This window comes from Pseudochaenichthys georgianus, chromosome 13 (genome assembly GCF_902827115.2).
Source record: "Pseudochaenichthys georgianus chromosome 13, fPseGeo1.2, whole genome shotgun sequence".
Taxonomy (NCBI): domain Eukaryota; kingdom Metazoa; phylum Chordata; class Actinopteri; order Perciformes; family Channichthyidae; genus Pseudochaenichthys; species Pseudochaenichthys georgianus.
The window spans coordinates 31,272,161-31,293,572 of NC_047515.1; the positions used below are offsets into that span (position 1 = coordinate 31,272,161).

General features: G+C 40.9%; 1 protein-coding gene and 1 long non-coding RNA gene across 2 annotated transcripts; both read left to right on the forward strand.

The window, feature by feature from the left end:
- The first annotated feature begins 8,903 nt into the window (after positions 1 to 8,903).
- fzd4 (frizzled class receptor 4) lies at positions 8,904 to 21,104 on the forward strand. The gene is made up of 6 exons (XM_034098070.2): positions 8,904 to 9,410; positions 15,060 to 15,197; positions 15,396 to 15,782; positions 16,369 to 16,514; positions 17,093 to 17,340; positions 17,544 to 21,104. The coding sequence occupies exons 1-6, from the start codon at positions 9,147 to 9,149 to the stop codon at positions 17,960 to 17,962; spliced, it is 1,602 nt and encodes a 533-aa protein (XP_033953961.1). The 5' UTR covers positions 8,904 to 9,146; the 3' UTR covers positions 17,963 to 21,104.
- LOC139434946 (uncharacterized) lies at positions 9,422 to 13,190 on the forward strand. The gene is made up of 3 exons (XR_011644228.1): positions 9,422 to 12,169; positions 12,427 to 12,591; positions 12,965 to 13,190. It is a non-coding gene; the product is annotated as an uncharacterized lncRNA (long non-coding RNA).
- Positions 21,105 to 21,412: the final 308 nt, after the last annotated feature.

A 21,412-nucleotide genomic window follows, 5' to 3' on the forward strand; every position in this document is an offset into this window, starting at 1 on the left:
AAGAGCTTTTTCTTTAACACTATGCTTCAGAGGATTTGTCCAATGGGGTATAACATTAATTGGGTTGATTTAATCAGTTTATCTAACAAGTTAGAATTTTGAAGACCGTTTTACCTAGAATTGCAAGATATAATTCAAAACATTGGCAACAGTTAGACCACAGACTTAAGAGTGATTGAACATGAACAGTGTGTATAGAGATAACATTGTATGTGTGAGTGTTTGTGTTCTTGAGTGTTGGTCTATAATCCCACGGCACGGTCAGTGTTTACTTTTCCTCTGGAGACATGACTTCTATTTCAGGGAGTGGAGCAACAAGACGGGGAAGAGACAGGTGCCAAGGAAGTCAGCGCAGAGTCTATGAATAACAAACTGAAGGAGAAACGGATGATGGCGTGTTGGCGGTGAAAAGCAGCTCCCTTACAGAGAACACAACTACAAAAACAATGATTCACTTTTGAACTTGTTAATGTTATCATTACTCTTTCAATTAAATCCCATTATTAAGATTTGATAAATATTTTCTTAACTTTATTTACCTCTCTGATTCCACAATACCGTCTATTTACATCCAAGTAGTCGCTCCCTTTTTCCTCTCTAGATATCTCTCACTGTGTTGATAAAACATGGCGCCCACCTCTCGTCTGTATGTACAGTAAATCATTTTCTCTTTCTCAGCTGCATGTTGGATTGCAGACCATTTCAATGCAGCAATTGCTGGAACATTTCCACTTAATATCAGAAAAATATCCACACACATTTACACATTCTTATTAATGTCTCATTCCATTTTGCCATAATTAAAGAATATCAATGTTCAATCTGAATACAACACATGCACAAACGTACAAGGCAAGGCAAGGCAAGTTTATTTATATAGCATCTTTCAACACAAGGCAATTCAAAGTGCTTTACAAAAAACGAAAGACATTAAGAAAATGGCATTTAAAATCAGTCATTAAAAAGAAAAGATAATAAAAGAAACATTAAAAGAAAAAATACATGGATAAAAGTTACAGTGCAGTTTAAGATGTGAATAGTTCAATTAAAAACAGCGGCAAAAAGAAAAGTCTTTAGTCTGGATTTAAAAGTAGTCAGAGTTGCAGCGGACCTGCATATTCTGCATGCATGTGCAAGCTCTACATTATCCTCCGATAGTGTCACCGTGGTACTGCACAGTCCATGGATGAATTACGTTCCAAGGAGAAGCAGGCAAACACACACAGTCATGCTAGAGAGGTTCCCAGAAGTTGTCTGGCAAGTGGTAATACCAGTCAATTATAGCCTACAAGCTTTTATAAAAAGGATCAGTATCTTGGCTCGATGCGAAAACATGGATCATGGACACAACACTAATGGCCACTCACACTTCCCAGAAAGTCCCTACTATAAAAACGATCACATAATTTCCAGGCACTGGTCAAACTGTATGACACTTGCACCTCTGCCTCTCTGCTACTCTAAACACAGGATGTAAGGATTGGGGATCTGGAAATGTTACTTCCATTCATTTCTTTGCCAAACAAATGCATGTTTGTTGAGGTATTTCACTAATCCCTCTCAGGAAGCACTGAAGGCTCCAACAATAATTCCATGCAGAAACAAATCCACACTGCATTGGTGCATACAAAAGGCATGTATTCACATATGAAACACGCTTCAGACATATAGTGAATGCATGCACACCCACCCACATGCAAACGCAGCGAGCAGGGAGATAAATCAGTCTGTGAACAGGGTTACAGAAATCCATATTATGTGCTTACTTAGTTTCAGCACATTAATAAAACTTGTCCCAGTCACATGTCAGGAGCAGAGGAGAAACAGCTATGTCTGCAGAAGATCAGGAGAAGGGGGACAGTACTCCCCAATGCTCTGTGGGTATGGGTGTGTGTGTATGTATGCAAACTTTATCGTGATTTAGCTTTTACATGATATCTCCTGGGTAATGACTACAAAAGCACACAGCACAAAGAACACATTCAGCAGCTTCAACAGCTAGCCAATTAGTTTGCCCAGCCTACGTAGTTTACCTCTGTGCTGATATGCTCTGCTAAGATATGTTTTTTCATCCGTTAAGCTTTGCTGTCCTGACATTCCTATAAATCACAGGAAGCTGCCGTCAGCTGGCAATGCAGATGTTGGATGGATGGGAGACGACTTTATTTTTTTCTAAAACCAAATTCTCTCCCACGCAGCCATATATACCAATGGGCAAGGCAAGGCAAGGCAAGTTTATTTATATAGCACTTTTCAACACAAGGCAATTCAAAGTGCTTTACAAAAAACGAAAGACATTAAGAAAATGGCATTTAAAATCAGTCATTAAAAAGAAAAGCTAATAAAAGAAACGTAAAAAGAAAAAATACATGGATAATGGGGACCATTTTCCGAGGCGAGCACACCCATCCGCTTCCCAAATGGATCCTTACCACCTGCTCATGAGACTTCTGGGAAAGGCCCATCAGCTGCCCAAGGCTGGGAGAGGGGAGTCTGCTGTTACAGACGAGCAGGGTTACAGGGGTTAACTCTCCAACAAGAGGCCGATTTACAGCCACGGACAGGAACCATCTATCAGCACTCTGTGGGTTGTCACAAAAGGGCCGGATCCATCTGCCTTGGGCCAAAGTCACTGCTAAAAAACGTGCCTTATAGAATTAAAAAGGAATAGACGAGACACTTCCTGGGGCATGGTAATGACCTGCCAATGCAGCTCATTTAATTATCCTGAAGTTTTATAAGCATTTTTATGTGGGATATTATCCATACAGATTTATTTTCATGAGACTATGGTTAAAGAACATAAAAAGGTTGAAGATTGAATTTGGAAACATAAAAAATATACTTTAAAAGTCCTTCCTCTCAGAATATTCATAACTATTTGTTATAGTGCGTAAGGGTGCACAAGCAAACGAGCAAATTAAATAAATACATGTAGTCCAGAAGATTTTTATTATCTCCTTAGCCAATATTTAGCGCACATGATTAACTGTTATCCACTATTTGTGGTTGAGAGAGAAAAAAGCACAATACATTCAGAGCCAGGCCTAAACAGAAGGGCTTTTCTTGGTAAGTATATGTGGTGTCCCTAAAGAGGATAATGGCTCAATGTGATGTTTCTAAGAATTTCAATTTAGTGTCCAAAACACCAGAATTTGGTTTGATAAAAATGTAAAGAGTACAAAATATATAATGAAGGAAATTAAAGAGCCATAGTTGCACTGTTTGAGATGTCACCTCTTTACAATGAACATGAATCCTACTTTAATTTGAAAATAACCTGCATTAAAGGTGTTTTGGTTAAAGTTCAGGGGAATTGTCTAGGTGTGGAAACTTTCACTGCCACAGACTTACAAAGTAACATTTCCCATCAAACTCATGACTAGAGCTTATTTCTGGTAAAAAGTCATCAGTAATTGTTTTACTAATGACACATTGTGCTGACAAAGTCAAAAATATGTAGTCATTTGGGTGAAAAATGCAGAAACTGTACAGTATGATGGTGTTGTATTGAACATGAACAACAACTGCTGTCGTCTGTTTGCCTCAAGGATCAGCATTTCATAAGCAACAGTTTTTCCAAATAGTTCAGAATAAAAGTTAAAGGTCCCATGTCATGCTTTTCCGGTTATTACCCGTCCCCTTGTGTGTTATGTAGCTTTCTCTGCATGTAAACGGTCTGCAAAGTCACAAACCCTCAAAGTACACCCTGTAGCGAGTACAACTCTAACACAGAAAAGACGTGTCTATGCTGCCCCAGAACGCCTCGTTGGAGATTTTTCTTTTTCCATTTTTTTCTTCCTGGGTATGGTGACGTGACCATACCCAAATTAACCAATCCGTGGAGCTCCTCACACACACTTTCTCAGCGGCGAAACTGTGACGCGCTGGGGGGGGGTGCTAGTGGAGCCTCGCAGATGGGGATGCTGCAGCCCCCTTAGCACCCCCCCTTCCCGCGTCCATGGTGCTCAGGCTGAGTTTCGCGATGTCTCAGGGTTAGGGTACCCTAACCCTGTCTCTCAGACCCCACGCAGCAACCAGGAAACAACACCAGTAATACAGCTCACACTGTCCGCTCCTCACAGCAGCGAGCCCCGCAACGTCCCGCCAACACGGCACCCAGACCCCACGCAGCATTCTCATCAGTTTGTCATTACTGGTGTCATTTTCTGGTTGCTAACGCCATTGTAACACATAATCACTGATGTTCCACTGTAACGGTGGTGGACTCATCAGAACAGAGTGGGCGAGCTGATGGGAGGGGGGGCAGGAGCTCCAACAAGCCGTTTAGGACAGAGAGTGAATACACATACTATACTATACATTGAACAATGTAAATCTATTCTAGTAGACCTCAACAATGGAATTATGATCAGTAGAAATGGCCATGACATGGGACATTTAAGTTTAGAAATCCCTTTGCATGGTGCAACATATCCAATGAGCCATTGATGTCAAAACACATGGGAGCTGTAGTTGTAGGTAACTGAATTCTGAAGTGTAACAACATTGCCCATGTAACCTCAGCTGCACCAGCTTGTCCATCTTAGGGATGGGAAATGGAAAAAAGGTGAAACTGCAAATCATTGGTATTGTTGCAGGAAAATAAAGCCCACAGAATGACTATAGTAGAGAAACAATTGTTGCTCAAATGTTAAAATTGTAATTTGGACAAGCTGCTCAAGTGAGGACATAGGAGCAGAAGACCGGCAGCTTTAAAAAGGCAGGGTGGGAGTGGCAGTGAGGGAGATGGAATAAGAGCGGGAGAGTGACGTTAAAGAAAGAGAGTGTGTGTGGTTGTGTGTGATACTCCACAGCAGGGTAATGTGAGCCTGTGGTCCCAGAGGGGACAGATCACCTGTAGAAACCCCCCACTCTTCTCTATCAAATGCCCCCAACCCCCATAATGGCATAAGCGCCCTCCCCCACACATGACACCCCCGCACTTTTCCAAACACCTGCATTCTCATGGACAGGAGCTTGAAAATGCCAAATTCATGGAAGTAAATCCAGACAGCGTCAGACAAACACTCCCACACGCAGAATATTTGCAGTTATGCCCACTTACACCATTCCAAGGAGTTGGCAGGCCTATTAATACTGCACTTCAAGGACTAAGGGATTGGGCATTGAGCCATAGGATGCTATCTGGTGACTGATACACACTTGTGTCTCTCTTTCTGTCCTCGGGGTACTGCCGTTCAGTCTGCCTGCCAAGCTGAAAGGTTAGACTGGTTGCATTCCCACAGTAAGACCAAGCTGGCCTAAACAGGGCTGTGGTCAACCTTACGTGTTTATGTCTTCATTTAAAAAAAGAAGAGGCAGTGTACTAAGAGAACTACATACTCAATAGAGTCGCACATTGACTCCGTGTGAATTTACTAAAGTTTTCAAAAGAGTTTCAAAACATGTCATTTTTGCATGAAAAATGCAAAATTCCTCTCAATATTAAACAAAATAAATATGTGAAAACAAACAGTTATAACAGTGCCAACCACAGAGAAACTTAGACACAAATCTAATCTAGCCAATTAAATCATTATCATATCAGTGCTGCAGCTGATTTAAGCATCACACAGCTTTTCAGCTGTCGCCTCAAGTGAGACTGCATTATTACAGCACAGGTTTCCCTCACATATTCAAGGTAACCAAGATGAGTAATTGATATACAAAGATTATTTTAAGGGTGAAGTATTCCTTTAACTAGCCTCTCCTTCCCAAAGACAGAAGCTGTTTATAACAATACACTTAGTGTTCACTTATTATATTTACCCAGCCAGAGAACCTCATGTGCCTGCACATGTTGTTATATGTTATTGTGGAAGTAACAAAGGTGGCAGTGATGCAGCGTAGGGATTAGGGAAGTTAAGACTGTGAGAAGGTTTTGATCCAAGGCCAGCAAGGGCACATGTCCTTCCAAAGGCAGGGCGCTTAAGCATTAAACCATCAAAATGTTAACAAGGGTGGTTAATTTAGGAAGGAAAACCGCACCATTGAGTCCCTTCTTTTGGCATCAACATGATAAAGGAATCACATGAATGTTGAGTTGGAGTAAACTGTGTAGCATAGATAATTAGAAAGCCCTGACTCTTTTTTGCTTGGCTTAGTGGAAATCAGCCTTAGTGGACTGCAGAAAACTCACAGACATCATGCTGCAATGGGTTAAATTGTACAATCTAGTTTGATAAAGTCTCTAAAGATAGACCTACTGGTGAAATGCTGCACACATTCACAAATGATAATTGTAGTTGATCCAATCGCTGCCCTCATTGACATGCACAGCTGAAATTCCTAAACCCTCCTGAACCTCCCACTTCCTGCCATCCAAATCAAGTTCTTAATACGTTATGATTGGAAATGTCCTGCAGCCTACAAGCACTTTTTTCCATACAGTCATCATCAACTAACTAGTAAGCATAAATGTTTGTGTTATGCTTGCATTAACCCGTATGGCAGTCTGATTTCCTCTTGCAGGTGATGGCTGGTTTGGTCAGAGTGAGTTTAACATAGAAGTAGGATAGCCAGAAAATACACTCCCAGCAATAAATCACAAAAATATTATACAGTATTGTTCATATGTGACCTAAGATGATCTTTTTTTCTTTGCTTACCAGCCAAATGTCCATTTAATTGGCCTGTTTGATTATTAACTCAGTGGTTTTATGGCCTAAAGGGTAACTGTGGTCATTATCCACTCAGTGTGATGGTCATTAGTCTGGCAATTCCAACACGTTGTCTACTCACCCCTGCTATTCACACTCTACTGTGAAAGTAAACAGTGGGATGGAGTGTGTGGGTGGCTCGGGCTGATAATGTGCTGCTGAACCACTTTACCTCACCCTCATTTATTTTATTACTTGTCTGACTCTTTTTCTTGTAAAAGTAGATCAAGTATTACGTATTTTCCCCTTTTCTCTTGGCTTAAATGAACAAACAAATGAAGATTTGATTTGATTCTAAGTTTTCTCTATTTCATGTTCCCATTCATTTATTTCTTTGGCACACACACACTACGCCCCTGATAATCATCAGCTCCAGGGCACACTCTATTGTTTCAGCTCAGTGCTAATTACTTCAGGTCTTGACCCCAGGTTCAGCCAAAGAGCAGTAGAGGGGGATGGTGCGTATGCGAATGTGAGTGAGCAGAGGGAAGATACGTGTGTTGGGGGTCGGGGGTGGGGTTTGCTGGGTGGAGAGGTCATTGCTGCTGCCAATCAATTGTCACACTGGATTTGCCTAAAAATCACTCTATAATCCAGGAGTGAAAACACAGCAGCACAATGAGACCAGGCTGCCAGAGTGCTGCAGCTGTTTTCACGTATTAAGTATTTATGGTAGGCTTTTATCAACAGCAACTCCTGGAAATATCTGACACATAAATCCCAGGAGAAAAAGAGATAAGATAAGATAAGATGAACCTTTATTAATCCCCGAGGGGAAATGCAGTTGTACAAAGCAGCAACATGGTAAGCGTGATAAAACAGGACAGCAAAGATTCACACAGATTAATAAAATCAACAAACAAAAATTCGAGAAAAAAAAAAAAAGATATGGAAATGATTAGGCCCGAAGCGTACATAATTTGTTAGACTGCAACCCTGCTCATTTTTCTTGTCTCTGTCCAGGTTTTTTTTTTGTGCTGATTTCTCATATTTCTCTGCTTTGTGTCTTGGGCAGAAGAAGATAGATGAGTTTGAGATCAAAAAGGCATAAATGATCTCACCCAAATGCAGTTGTTTCAAAGGTTCCGAACTTAGGGGAAAATGCTGAAACAGACATTAAGAAATAGTTTGATTTCAGGATTAAGTGGAATCAAATATGGTATAATATAGAATAAAGCATAACTTTCCATCTAGTATAAAGTAAAATATATATCGGTCTGAACATTAATCTCATCTGATTCTTGCTCCATTTAACAAAAAAGTGACATTAGAATACAGTTGCAGGCATTTGTGGTATTTGAAAAGGCCTGGAGCTCTTGAATTGAGTTTGATTACACCTGGCAGCCTCAGAACTATAAATCACTTGGAAGAAAAAACAAATCAAGTACTCCTTGAGCTCTCCTCCTCCCAAGATATTTGCAATAAATCCAAGCACTTTCCCACCAAGTCCACTTTTACAACACAGAAAAGCCAAAACAACATATTTCAGTTCTAGCTTCATGCTGTAAAGGAGAAGTCTTCTCCCAGGGTGCCACAAGCAAACAAAACCTGTCCAGTATGAGCATTCATTGCAATGCTAAACAGATTTCAAATGCTTCAGCATCACTTAAGGCCCTACTTTCAATTACAATGTCACGGGCACTTAGAGCTGACGGCCCTTTAGACAGGGAGAGTGGAACCTGTGGTGAATTCCAGACAGGCTTTAAAGACCATTATAGGTACTTTAAATATAACATAAAAACACACTCACGTTTTCAAATGCTTATTTTCTAAAAATACAGCCAACATAAACACATGTAAGCCACATCAGCCAGTATAAATAGATGTTCTGGATATTGTCAGAATTAGTGGGGAAGCTCGATTATTTTTCTTTGCAGGAGGAGAGTGGTAAAAGAAGAGAATAGTAAGTAAGAAGAAAAGAAAGAAGACAGAAAAGGAGAACATACTGAAGGAAAGGAGAGGAGAGAAGATGAGACTGAAAATGGGGGAGAGGGGAGGAGAAGAGGGTCGCTCTTCTATTTTCTCTTGGATCCCGCCCTCCTGGTCAGTGGTTGGTCAGGGAAACCCAGCTCCCGCTCACGGATTGGTCGGCTCTCCTCCGGACGGGAATAACAGTCTCTCCTCGCAGACACAATAAAGTTTAGAGCTGGACGCTTGCAGGGAGTAGGTGCAAAACCACAAACGCTGTATCCCGAGGCTGCGCTTCACTTCTACGGACTTATTAACGGAAAACAACGCGAACGGACAGCGGGATTTACCCCAACGTGGGAGTTTTATTGAAAAAAGATTATACGCTCCGATCGCGCGATGATTCCCAGCTGTTTTATGGATATTTTATTCTACTGAATGGATCGGAATTGGATAATATAGCAAAACGCACGGACTACACGCGCTCCAATCTTCCTGGACTATTCACACCTCACTTTGGTTTTGAGGAGGATATCTCCTGTGGCAACATTTGCAGAAGTCAGGCGCTCAGTGACCATGCCCGGGATGATGGTGTGGTTCAGCGGGGCAGCACTGCTCCTCCTGTCCGGGCTGATGGCTCCGCTCGCTATGGTGCTGGCTTTCGGCGATGAGGTGGAGGAAATGACCTGTGACCCGATCCGGATCAGCATGTGCCAGGGTCTGGGTTACAACGTCACCAAGATGCCCAATCTGGTCGGCAACGTGCTGCAGTCGGACGCCGAGCTGCAGCTGACCACGTTCACTCCACTGATACAGTACGGCTGCTCCAGTCAACTCAAGGTACTGGGAGGATGTGAGAAATGCATACTGATGTTAGAATAGATCATGTTATTAAAAGCGCTCAGGGAGGCTGGGGCACATTTAGGAACACTGATCCTGGACTTTAAAAAGGCATGGCTGAGTCGAAATAGTCATGCTATATTTGTGTGTGGAGATGTGTAGAGATAGAGATGGGAAGAGTGTGGTTCCAGAGCACATGAAAGAGAGCTACCAGCAATAGTGAATTGTTAGACTGATGGATCCTGTGATAATGAGGAGTATTATAATATAGGTTTTCCCCCACAGAGTTAAAATTAGCAGAGGGGTCCCTGATTTCATCCTTCCCTGCTGTTGCGCCAGGCTGTCATGCTAATTTCAATAGAAATGTCCCCTCTGTCTGTTGACATTTTGAGATCATGCCCCAGACAGCAACAGCTGAGTCTTCCATGTTTTATACTTGTCTCCTTGTTAACAATGGTGCCCTCAGTGTGCTCAGACAAATGCTGCCTGTTTGCCTCATGTAAGAAACAAATTGAATCATCCTCTTTCCCATTTTTAAGATTTTTACTTTAGATTAGAATTGGAACAACTAGATTCAACAAAGATCAAATTGTCTGTGAATGGCATTTAGTTTTGTGTATTACTTATTTTAAGATGTCCCACATGTAAACCCATCATACCAAGATATCTGAATAGAGACATGAGATCCAATGTTTTCTCAGATGTGTCTTTGTAAAGTGTCCACTTTCCAGTTTGGAGATGTGTTAGAATATCTATTACTACTTTTACAACCTATTCAGAGATTTGTGTGTGTGCACAGGTGTTTGGGGGAAAGGGCTCAAAAATACTTTCCCATGCTATATTAATAAAGTGCTTAAAGACATTTGTGTGAGACAGCCAGACCGAACATGGAGCAACTGCAGCATAAAACTGTCCTCCAGTTGAAAATTGTCCCGTAACATTAGCTACCCCCCCCCTCTCTCTCTTTCTCCCACACACACACATGCGTGCACGCTAAAGAGGGAGGAAAGGGGAAAGGGTAACCGTATCCCCCCAACATTTGCTCTAATGGGAGGCTTCCTGACAAGTAACCGGAGCAGCTTTTAGCAGTGAAGTGACAGCCCTCAGGTTACCAACGGACGGGGGAAACACCCAGAAAGTGATACATTGGTATAATTCACTGTGGGAAATATCCCGCATGGTATTGCATCTCATTTAATAACTTCTGCTTTTGAACAAACTTTTTTTAAATGTACAATCACACAAACAACCCCTCCGGCAACTTTGTTAGGTTCTTCATTTAACTTAATTGCAGTGAATCCATCAGCAGATTACTCAGGATAACTCTAATATTGTGGTTCAGTTTGCGAACAAAGATGCTCTATCTGAGAAACTTAAAACTGTCCTCAGATCAGGACAGTCTGCTCTATTAACAGGAGATAGCTGCTACTAAAAAGATACTGATCAGAGAACATTGTAACAAATTGCGTTAAGAGTAAATTCCCTCTGACTTCGATAACTTATTTTGACATACTTCCCCACAGTCAGTAACACAGTTAATAGTTTATTTATCATGGTTTAGAACTTTAGACTAATAAGTAAAAGCACGTCTGTTGTTTTGCGAATATAGAAACGTGTTCGGCCTGTTATAAAACCGAAAAGGTAATTTGGTCTCTATTTTTTATTCTTATAGGCCTACTGTAATATTTTATTATGGTTGTAATTTTTTATAACCCAAGTTATTGTGGTGCACACTGTTTTACGTTTACTTGGCAAATAAATTCTCACAGAAGAAGGTTGTATAATGGTTCTGTGTGTATTTATTTCCCAACCTTGACACTCTTCTTAGATTTCATTTGGGATTCACTCGAGATTCAAGTTGGGATTTCTTTAGCTGGAGATGGGCTGCAAGCCCAGGCATTTAGTTCTCATTATGGTCCGGCAAATATTTTGGTATTTCTGAAATGAAAAATGCTAGCAAACTCTCCACAATTTTAGTATAGTCAGCAATCACACTTTCCAAGTTCCTGGAGCACATGTTTGTTTTCTTTACTTGAAAGTAGCCAATTGAAATGTTCTTTCTGCTTCTCTGTATTTTTCTATGAAGAGCCTGGAACAATTTTACACTGCGGCTTCAAACAGATTTCACTGTAAAGGCATGAAATTACCTGAAATTGCAACCTTTTGTAACCGCAGAATACTTACTCCTTCACATCGCTAGCATCAATCGAGTCAACTGTGACTTCAGACGGTTCACTATTGGCGCATTTCCACTGCAGCGGGTAGCCCCGTTTAAGCGTCCTGGACCGTCCTCAAGCGACCAGGCCAGTTTTTAGTGGCATTTCCATATAGCCTAGTACCGGCTAGCGGGTACTTTTTCTCTCTTTTTCCGGCCCCATAAAATCGTGGTTCTATCAGACCAGGCCAGGGCTGTGACGTCAACACTCGACTGCTGATTGGTCAGAGAGAATCGTCACAAGATCGCGCGCGAGATCATCCCTCGCGTCACATATATATCAAGAAGCAAGCTTGCAGCATTTTGTAAACGGAGGAGCTACAAAAATGGCAACGTCGAAGAAAAGCACACCGTGGTCGACCGAGGAGGTGACGACGTTCCTACATCTCATTGGGGATGATAAAATCCAGCGGGAGCTCGACGGAACAACGCGAAATGTGAAAGTGTTCCAGGATGTCTCTGCACAGATGTCCGAGCGCGGATTTTCAAGGACTTTCCTGCGATGTAGGGAAAACGGCAACGGCTTTACTGGAGTCCCTGCAAGGTACGCTCACTTCTAACAAAGAAGTCTATTTTATCCTTACATTAATGTTCGACAACCCGTGCTTTTATGGAGCCCCGAAGAGCTACATAGCTAGCTAAGGCAGATAGCCTAGGCAGATAGCCTTAGCTAGAGCTATTGTTTGCTAACACCATATGTGCCATTGTTTACGTTCAGTTTTTCTTTTCTATAGTTGTTGTTGCTATTTAGTATTGTGCTGCAGTAGTTTGTGGAATTAACAAGTCATTTTGCTGTTCTAGATGATTACATTGGGACTCGTGAGGAGGAACATTCCCGAACAACGGTTGATGGCAGTGTTCCGTCCACATCGTCATCGAATCCAGAACGGACCCCAGCCGAAGAATCGACACCGACTCAACCACCAACACCGAGTGCCATCACGACACCGCAGCGTGTGGTTCTAGGTAAGAAATAGAAATGGCAAAACGACTGGAATTGTTTTTTTGTTTTTTTAAACCGTGGATCATCCATCTTCAGTAATTAAAATAAGCTATATCACTGTGTGGAAATGCTCTATTACAAGTAAAGTCTTAGCTAGTAAGCAGCTAGTACAGTTGTGTGTGACATCCTATCATATACATATATTTATATTCATTATCAACAGGCTGGACATAATGTAATTCACTTTCACAATCATTGTAAACATCTAGGGCCAGAACTTTCTTTAGTTCACCTTACTGTTGTTCTGTTTATACATGTTATTCTTATATCCTTGTGTGACCTGTACCTGTCCTGTGTGTTTTCCTTATTGCTAATTATTATCTTATTGTCACCCAGGCAAGAGGAAACGAGGAGGAGAGGATCGGGCCCAGCAGGAACGGCACCATGACTGGGCAGCCGACGTGGCCCGTCTCCTCCCTGATACTTCAAAAAACCTTAATAGTTATTGTACATATTATATATTTTTTATCTAGTTAATTTTTAAATGCAACATTTGTACTTCCTTGTTTATTTATTTTCTTTAAAATGTTCATTTTATATTTACAATTCCATGTATATTTATGCTGGCTGCAATACAGTTTTACATTTTTTATTTGTATTGTTTAATGGCATGCCTTTTTGATACAACATTTGTATTTTTATACTGCCATCAATAAAGTACTTCTTTGACTTATCTTATCTCTTGTTGATAATGAATGGCACCCAACATAAAAAAAATCATAAACATACATGAATTTATAAAGCAATAACAAACACCATCAGTTAGGAAAAAGCCCCTTACTTTTAAGAGATTTAAAGCAAGAAATTGAGTTTGCTAGCTTGAGGTCCTACTCTAAAACATTATTACATGTTTATTTTGTAATGGTATTAAGAATACATGATAAATACATAATACATGTAGAAATTCCTCAATTGTAATACCCTCGTTCTACTAGACTCAAACAACACATTCCTTATATATTTCAAAGACGAGAGAACAAAATAAACCTATAACCTATTCAAGCAAGCTTTTAACATGTCTAGAAGAAAGATTGAGGTTATATTTAATATATTTTATGTTGTGGATACTTTAGTCTCCATCCATGTTTACAATTGTCCACACTATTTTACACTTGCATTTATGAATATAGTTTTGCTGTGTTTTACACTTTAGTATTTATGTTTATAGTTAGCTTTGATATTTGCTTAATTGATTAGAAAGATTTTCTTTTCATGATCTGATATTTCCTCAAATGTTATTATGGGGCAGTACTTACTGGTGCTTGAATTTCAAATATTCAATTCAGATAATATTTGTTTAAAACATTTGACAAACACATGTATATGAAAAAAAAAAGGATGTATTTATGTTCAATACAATGAATACAATACAATGCTTGCTGTGATCACTTTCCTTCTTGCTGTGATAACAAGCCACACACCAAGAAACAAGTAAACGATCGCTTCCACATCCTCCATTGTTGTGTGTGTTTTGTGAGTTGTGTCGCATTGAAGATGACGCCACTGCAGTTTTACCCAGCGTCGCTCCGACCAAAAAGCTGATCGCCCCGCCTACACTGCGTTGCTACCCCAGGTCCTAAACTGTAATGGAAATGCGCCACGGCCTCGGCCGGCCATCGAGGCAGCCCGAGGCCTGAGCAAGGACGCTTAGGGACGCTTAAACGGGGCTACCCCGTTGCAGTGGAAATGCGCCATATCTTTACAACCCTGACTTTACATATCTATTTAAAAAAAACATTGCCATGAGACGGAGAAAACTGAGCCTTGGATTAGGGGGGGGGTTATGAAGCATTACATGGCACATCCCCTCAGTGTTGTCAAGTCCACAGATTGTTTTTAAAGATGTGGAGTTGTATGTCTAACCTTGGAGCAGGTTAGTGTTGGCATTGGTGTCGTACAGTTTCTTTTCAGAAGTAAAAATAAAGAGCCACCACTAGAAGAGCTGTTGCAATGTATTGAGAGTGAAGACAAAGAAGGCAGAAGTAAAGTAATTGGTATAATGCAAGTAGATGAAGGATAGTCATGGGGGAGTAGACGGTGTAGCCTTTAACTGTAATCCTGATAGGCAACACAGTATACACTTATTGAACAATCTCTACTGCACTGTCATGATTCCGTACTGCATCACAGTTAACTCCGCCAGAACAAAGCTTACAAAGCAGTTCACTAAAATATGACATACTTTATTGGATAGCTGTTGCATTCTTCCTGCATTTTCAGTTAAAAGTGTTTCTTGTATACTGTCATTTTAACACTTGCGTTGCTCCTTGTTTTCTCTTTATAAAAAACAGAACAGCTGTTATTCTCTACACAATATCATCAGACTAATCTAATTTAATGGATTTTTGCTCTGTAGTCACTCTGTATGCAATGAGATCTCACTATTTGTGGCAAAATGTTTAATTTGTGATCTTTTATATTTTTTCTCCAGTTCTTCCTGTGCTCAGTCTATGTGCCGATGTGCACCGACAAGGTTCCCATCCCCATTGGTCCCTGTGGTAGCATGTGTCTGTCCGTCAAGAGGAAGTGCCTCCCGGTGCTTCACGAGTTTGGCTTCATATGGCCTGAGGTAATTTAAATCATCACAAGAACAGCCTGCGTGTCTTCACAAATATAACTTAAGGATGAAGTTGTGTCATGTGGAATATGGTTAATACTAAACCAAAGTCTTTGAGAAAATCAGCACAAAATGCTGTTGACAGTGTATATCACATCACAGCCACAATGAGCAAACAAAATGACAATTAACACCATGTCTCTTCTCCAGGTGCTGAACTGCAGCCTCTTTCCACCGCAAAACGACCACAACCACATGTGCATGGAGGGCCCGGGGGACGAGGAACCTCCCTACCAGCCTTTTCGTATTCCTCCCCACCCGGAGGAGTGTCAGGCACTGGGATCTGCACCTGACCAGTATACCTGGTTAAAACAGTCCGAAAGCTGTGCTCTTCAGTGTGGCTACGACAGTGGGCTGTACCGCCGAGGGGCCAAAGTCTTCACCGACGCCTGGATGGCGGTGTGGGCCGTGCTGTGCTTCCTGTCGACCACTCTGACGGTCCTGACCTTCCTGTTGGATTCACAGCGCTTCTCCTACCCTGAAAGGCCCATCATCTTCCTGTCTATGTGCTGTAATCTGTACAGTGTTGCCTACCTGGTATGTGTACAGTTATACTGGCCCATTAAAGCGGAGTGTTTTGAGAGAATGAATAACAATAAATCTATAATACATAAAACACAATTTAGATTATAGTAGCTTTTTATAAATTGAATAATTTGTGAAAAAAATGATGTTGTATGTTTGTATTTTGCTAGAGCGGTATGTCGATAAATGTGTTATACGGTTTTATTGTATTATTAAGGTATGACAGCCTAGTAAGCCAACATCTGCATGCTTAGGGTTTTCCAAGCTTTGTCCAATACATTAATTCAATCAAATCTATTAAAGCCAAAGACCTGGATGTTCTGTCCACTGTGAAGCACTTTTGACTGCAAATTTAGTATGAAAGATGCTATACAAACCAAGCTTATTATTATTATTATTATTATTATTATTAATCACTAAATAAAGATATTCAATCAAGTAATGTTCATCAACATGGACACATTAGATGTACCATCTGGATGTAATTGGAAATAATCATATTGTGAATTTGTATTTTTCTTTTAATAAGAAAAAAATCTCTGCTTACCAAAACCCTAACTCATTTTCCCTTTTTCTTCCTACTATCAATTTCCTGCAGGTACGCTTGACACTGGGGAGGGAGCGTGTTTCCTGCGACCTCGATGCCACTGCAGTACCGATTCTGGTACAAGAAGGGTTAAAGAGCACCGGCTGTGCCATAGTCTTCCTTCTGCTCTACTTCTTTGGTATGGCTTCCTCACTTTGGTAAGTTAAAAAAAACACAGAAACACTCACTTTTCATCCGATCAATCTGCGGGTCTTTGTCTCATTGTCATCAGCTGTTTTGAATGGACTTTAGTGTAACAATGGGAACACGAGACTTGCATCCTGTTTTCTTTAAAGTCTAACTATCCTGTCTCATAATCTCTGTACTAGATGGATTCATTTCCACACACAAAGGCTGCCTTTGTAAAAAGCCACTTTTTGAGTTCATAGAGCACTTCATTTGCTGTCACAGCTCTTTATCTTCCTTTTTCCTCGTTTTCCTGTTGGTCCTCAGTGTTTCCTTTTTGAAGAGCAGAATACTGACATCACTGCCAACTATAACATGATCACAACCCTCTGTTATTCAGCACATTAATATCCCATGATGAGCTGGACACTATAGAGTGCAACGTTTGAGCAGTAAACATTAGTCCAATGTTGCAACAGCTTCTTACTTCCAGGAAACACATAATTGTTATTGGCAACCAAAATGAATGCCAGTTACAGAAGACAATCTGATACATGTAAATAAGAGCAGTGTTTTGACTTTTCACTCACTCTTCCTGCTCTCTCTTTAGGTGGGTAATCCTGACCCTCACTTGGTTCTTGGCTGCTGGACTAAAGTGGGGTCATGAGGCTATTGAAATGCACAGCTCCTACTTCCACATAGCAGCCTGGGCCATCCCCGCCGTTAAAACCATCGTCATCCTCATAATGCGACTGGTGGATGCAGACGACCTAACCGGACTCTGTTATGTTGGCAACCTGCAGCAGGAAGCGCTCACCGGCTTTGTGGTGGCTCCACTGGCCACATACCTTCTAATAGGTAACTACAACATGATAGTACAATCAGGTTAACTGTTTATCTGGGGTTCTACCCAGTTGTAGTTAAGAACAAATGGCATATACCAACATTTGACTCACTAAGACCAAGTTATCATTCTTAAACCTGTATAATCAGACCTTATTCAACTGTCATTGGGTTTTCTCTATCTGCTGGTCTTAACATGACTCTTTTCTGAACCTCAGGCACTCTGTTCATCTGTGCTGGCCTGGTGGCTCTTTTCAAGATCCGCTCCAATCTGCAGAAGGACGGCGCCAAAACAGACAAGCTGGAGCGTTTAATGGTGAAGATCGGAGTGTTTTCTGTTCTCTACACTGTTCCAGCATCGACTGTCATTGGCTGTTACCTCTACCAGCTCTCTCACTGGGGGGAGTTCAAGGCCAGCACCCGGGACTCATACATGGCATCAGAGATGCTTCGAATCTTTATGTCACTGCTTGTAGGCATCACATCAGGCATGTGGATCTGGTCAGCAAAAACCCTCCACACCTGGCAGCGCTGCACGGCCCGCCTCCTCAGAGACAGCAGGGCGAGCCGGGGGGGCAAGAGGGCACCGGGCGAGGGCTGGATCAAACCGGGGAAAGGCAACGAGACAGTTGTATGACAGAAATAGAGGAAGGGACATAAATGGACTTCTACATGCTTCTCTGTTAATTGCAGAAACTGACTGTCAATGAAGAGGACAGAGAAAAAATGAGAGGGAGTAGCAGGAGCTTCTCAAGGAAAGGCATTGGATGTAAAAGGCATCGGAAAAAAGCTTGCCGAGAGCATGCCCCTTCCCTTCAAAGTGCCTCTAACCGGTGTTATGGAGAAGAAAAGTGGAGGATTGAGTCGTAAAAGTAGCAAGAGTAGCCTTTGTTAGACTTGATTTTCCCAGAGAGATGAATAAACCGGAAAAGGAAGTAGAAAGAGAGACGGAAAAGGCAGGAAAATGCAATCCAGACACAGCGATAAGCTGCGTAGCATCACGTCGACCTCTCTGCCTCCCTGAGCAGAAGAGACTGAACCCGCTGGAGACAGTTGCCTCATCCAATGTGTCTTTAGAGGGTCTTTTGAAGTTCTGAATTTTACACTGGAGGGTCCTGGTGCAGACATTGCACAGATGAAAGTTGACATTTCCTAAAAGCACCTGACAACTTGAGTTCCTGTAGGGCTTTTAGTTCCATGTGGGAAAATCAAAAATCAAATACCAGAACAACCGCATCTAAAATATAACGAGAAAATATAAAACATGGCCTTCAACCTGTGATTTGTTACATTTTTGTAAATTATTACCGTTTCTACAACATAAAACAGCAGGGGATTGTATTGCTCAGAATTCTTTGGGAAAGCAGCTTTGAGCTCTATATGCACTATAACTTTATTCAATATGTGTCTATGCGTGTCACAAGTGCATTACCAGGGACGGCAGTGATGTAATAGCAAATCATCACCCAGCATATTAGCATGCAGACTTTAACAGTTTGGTCAGGTTTTATTGTGAAGGCTTCAGAAAAATAGTGGGTTTATTGAAAATCACTTTTCTTGCAAATATTTTTAACGGCAAGAGCAAACAGGAAAAATAATCTCATATTTTTCTCTAACGTGTCTTAAGTTAAAGGTGGGGTAGGTACATTTGAGAAACCGGCTCGAGATACACTTTTTGTTATATTCCATGGAATGCTCTTAACATCCCGATAGCAATGAATATCTTAAGTGCTTTGACAAAAAATCCATAAAAAAATGTCATCTGTGGAAGCCGACGTACTGTAAAAAGCACGACCAATCACTTTAGCCGGCCCGGCTAAAATAACTGGATGGCCTACCTGCCTGTCAGCCTTCCATCTCGTGCCCTCATTGGTCATGTGCGCGTTCGTGTGTGTTGGAGGAGGGGCTCTATAAGGAAGTGGCAGATTTTTCCCGGCTGTGCATTTTCAAATTCTAGCGCACTCAAGCTGGTTTCTCCAAAATTACCTACCCCACCTTTAAGTCTGTTGTAGCTATAAATACGTACCGCAATGAATACTGGGAGGACCCCAGATCTGCCTTTATTTACCCATTAATATGAAAGCCGTAAGGCTTCTGGGAAATGTAGGCGTGTGTGTTTTACCTCAGTAATCTACGAAAATCACAGCTCACTTCCACTAATAAGCGCTGTCTTTGTTGAAACCCTGTACTGCATATGCTCTTGAGTTACCACAACAAGTGGGCAATTAAATGATTCCCTCTGTCCTTGTTTCCAAACATCGGACCCTAGACAAACTGAAGAGTGAGAGGTTATTAGACAATCACTTGCCAAAAGAAACATTATGCAATAACAAAGAGCTATCACTGACACATGCATGTGCACAAAAACATTTATGCAGGTGAATACACAGCAATCAGTTTCCACAAATCTCAACCGCCATGGGCTATTATTATTATCATAATACCTATATTGAGACAATATCTGCCTCATTTTCTCTCTTTTCTTTCTGTCTGTTTTTTGTCCGTGTCTCTTTGGCCCGCTGCCTGCCTGTCTCTTTAACCTTGTCCATTGCATCATGGCTCATTTACCAGACAATCAAGTCATCCCTGGAAATAATGTTCTAAATGATATTTCAAATCTTCATGGATTACAGAGCCATGACTTCTTGTTCATTGTCTGTAGTGGTGCATTTCCATGATAATGGGCGTCTCCCAACATTTGAACCTTGCAGTTCTTCTCTATAATTGCTTATAGTGCCAATTAAAGTAGTTGTTTCTGGTCTTACTGCTGGACCCACCAAAAATGTGCAACTGCTCCAGTGCACTGTATATTTGCCTGACAATCTATCAAGCAAAGCTCTTGCGTTTCAGTGAGTCTTTGAATGTATAATACCGAATGTGGGCCATGTGTCACATTGATTTCTACATTTAAGTAGAGACAAGAAAATGACTGGGCTGTTTGAATGTATAAGGGGTAAGAATAAGTTGGTGTGTCATTTGAAACCAGTTAGTGCCTCACAAAGTCCTGTCACAGGTATTTATAAGATAATGTTTAGATTGGGACGGAAAATACAGTGTGCATTTCCATGGTCCCAAAATATGATTACTGTAACAACACCCTTATTGCATTTAAACATACTTTTGGAAAATCGTAGAAACCTGAAATACCAATGTTACTCAAACCATGATACATGGGCACTCTTATTAAATTTCCAAAGTCAAACAAACCTTACAGAGAGAATTAAAAGAACCCCCGACCACCTCCCCTCTGAGCTAATGCCGTTTCCCTCTGAAACTGCCTTAATGTTCTGCCTCTCTACCCAAGTATGACCATGCTGAACTTCAGGTGACATTTCCAAACAATCACCGTGCCTTGAAACATACCGAGTGGCACTGCCCAGCGTAATGAAGATTGAGAACCACTGGTAATACAGATTTCTTACTGCTTTTCGGGATGCCCAGAAATGTGTTATTGTTAGGGATCAGTTCACCAACAGTGATGGTAGTCCTCAAAGGTCTAGACTGTTTCGTTTGTGTAGAAATCTCATTGTTGTGATGATGTCATCAATGTATTATTAAGAAATTGCTAATTTATCTTTGTAAAAAAGTGACACTTTTTGTTAAACTTAACTTACTTTACTGTTATTTAAAACACTTTTGTATCAGAAGATAATGATGAATAAAAACGTTTTGGTTTCCAATAATGTGGATGACATTTTATGTGTTTTAATGGATACAAGAAAATGGCTCTTCCAATAGTTTTTCAGACTGACAATTTCAAATCATAAAACATATGTTAACTGTTACATAAGACAAATAACAGCAGTGTTTGCTACCTTTGCTTGTAAAACGATAAAGATCAACTATCTGCTAACTGCCTTGATGATTAATAACTAATTGGTTCAAGTCTCAATATAATTAACATCCAGTATCATAGATTCATGCATTAACAATAAGAATGAATCGGTCTACAATGCATGTCTCAGTTGTGTTCATTTAATGGGTTGAGCAATACTGCCACCTCTTGTCTGATGAGACAAATTAAGCATTGTTGCTTTATCATATAGGAACTTTCTCTACACATCTATACAGCAGCTACTCCGTTTAG

Excerpts from the sequence above, each read along its gene's own strand:
- fzd4 (XM_034098070.2), top strand. The coding sequence starts at position 9,147 with ATGCCCGGGATGATGGTGTGGTTCAGCGGGGCAGCACTGCTCCTCCTG. Across the intron at positions 9,411-15,059 it reads GCTGCTCCAGTCAACTCAAG|TTCTTCCTGTGCTCAGTCTA; the intron begins GTACTGGGAGGA and ends TTTTTTCTCCAG. Across the intron at positions 16,515-17,092 it reads GGTATGGCTTCCTCACTTTG|GTGGGTAATCCTGACCCTCA; the intron begins GTAAGTTAAAAA and ends CTCTCTCTTTAG.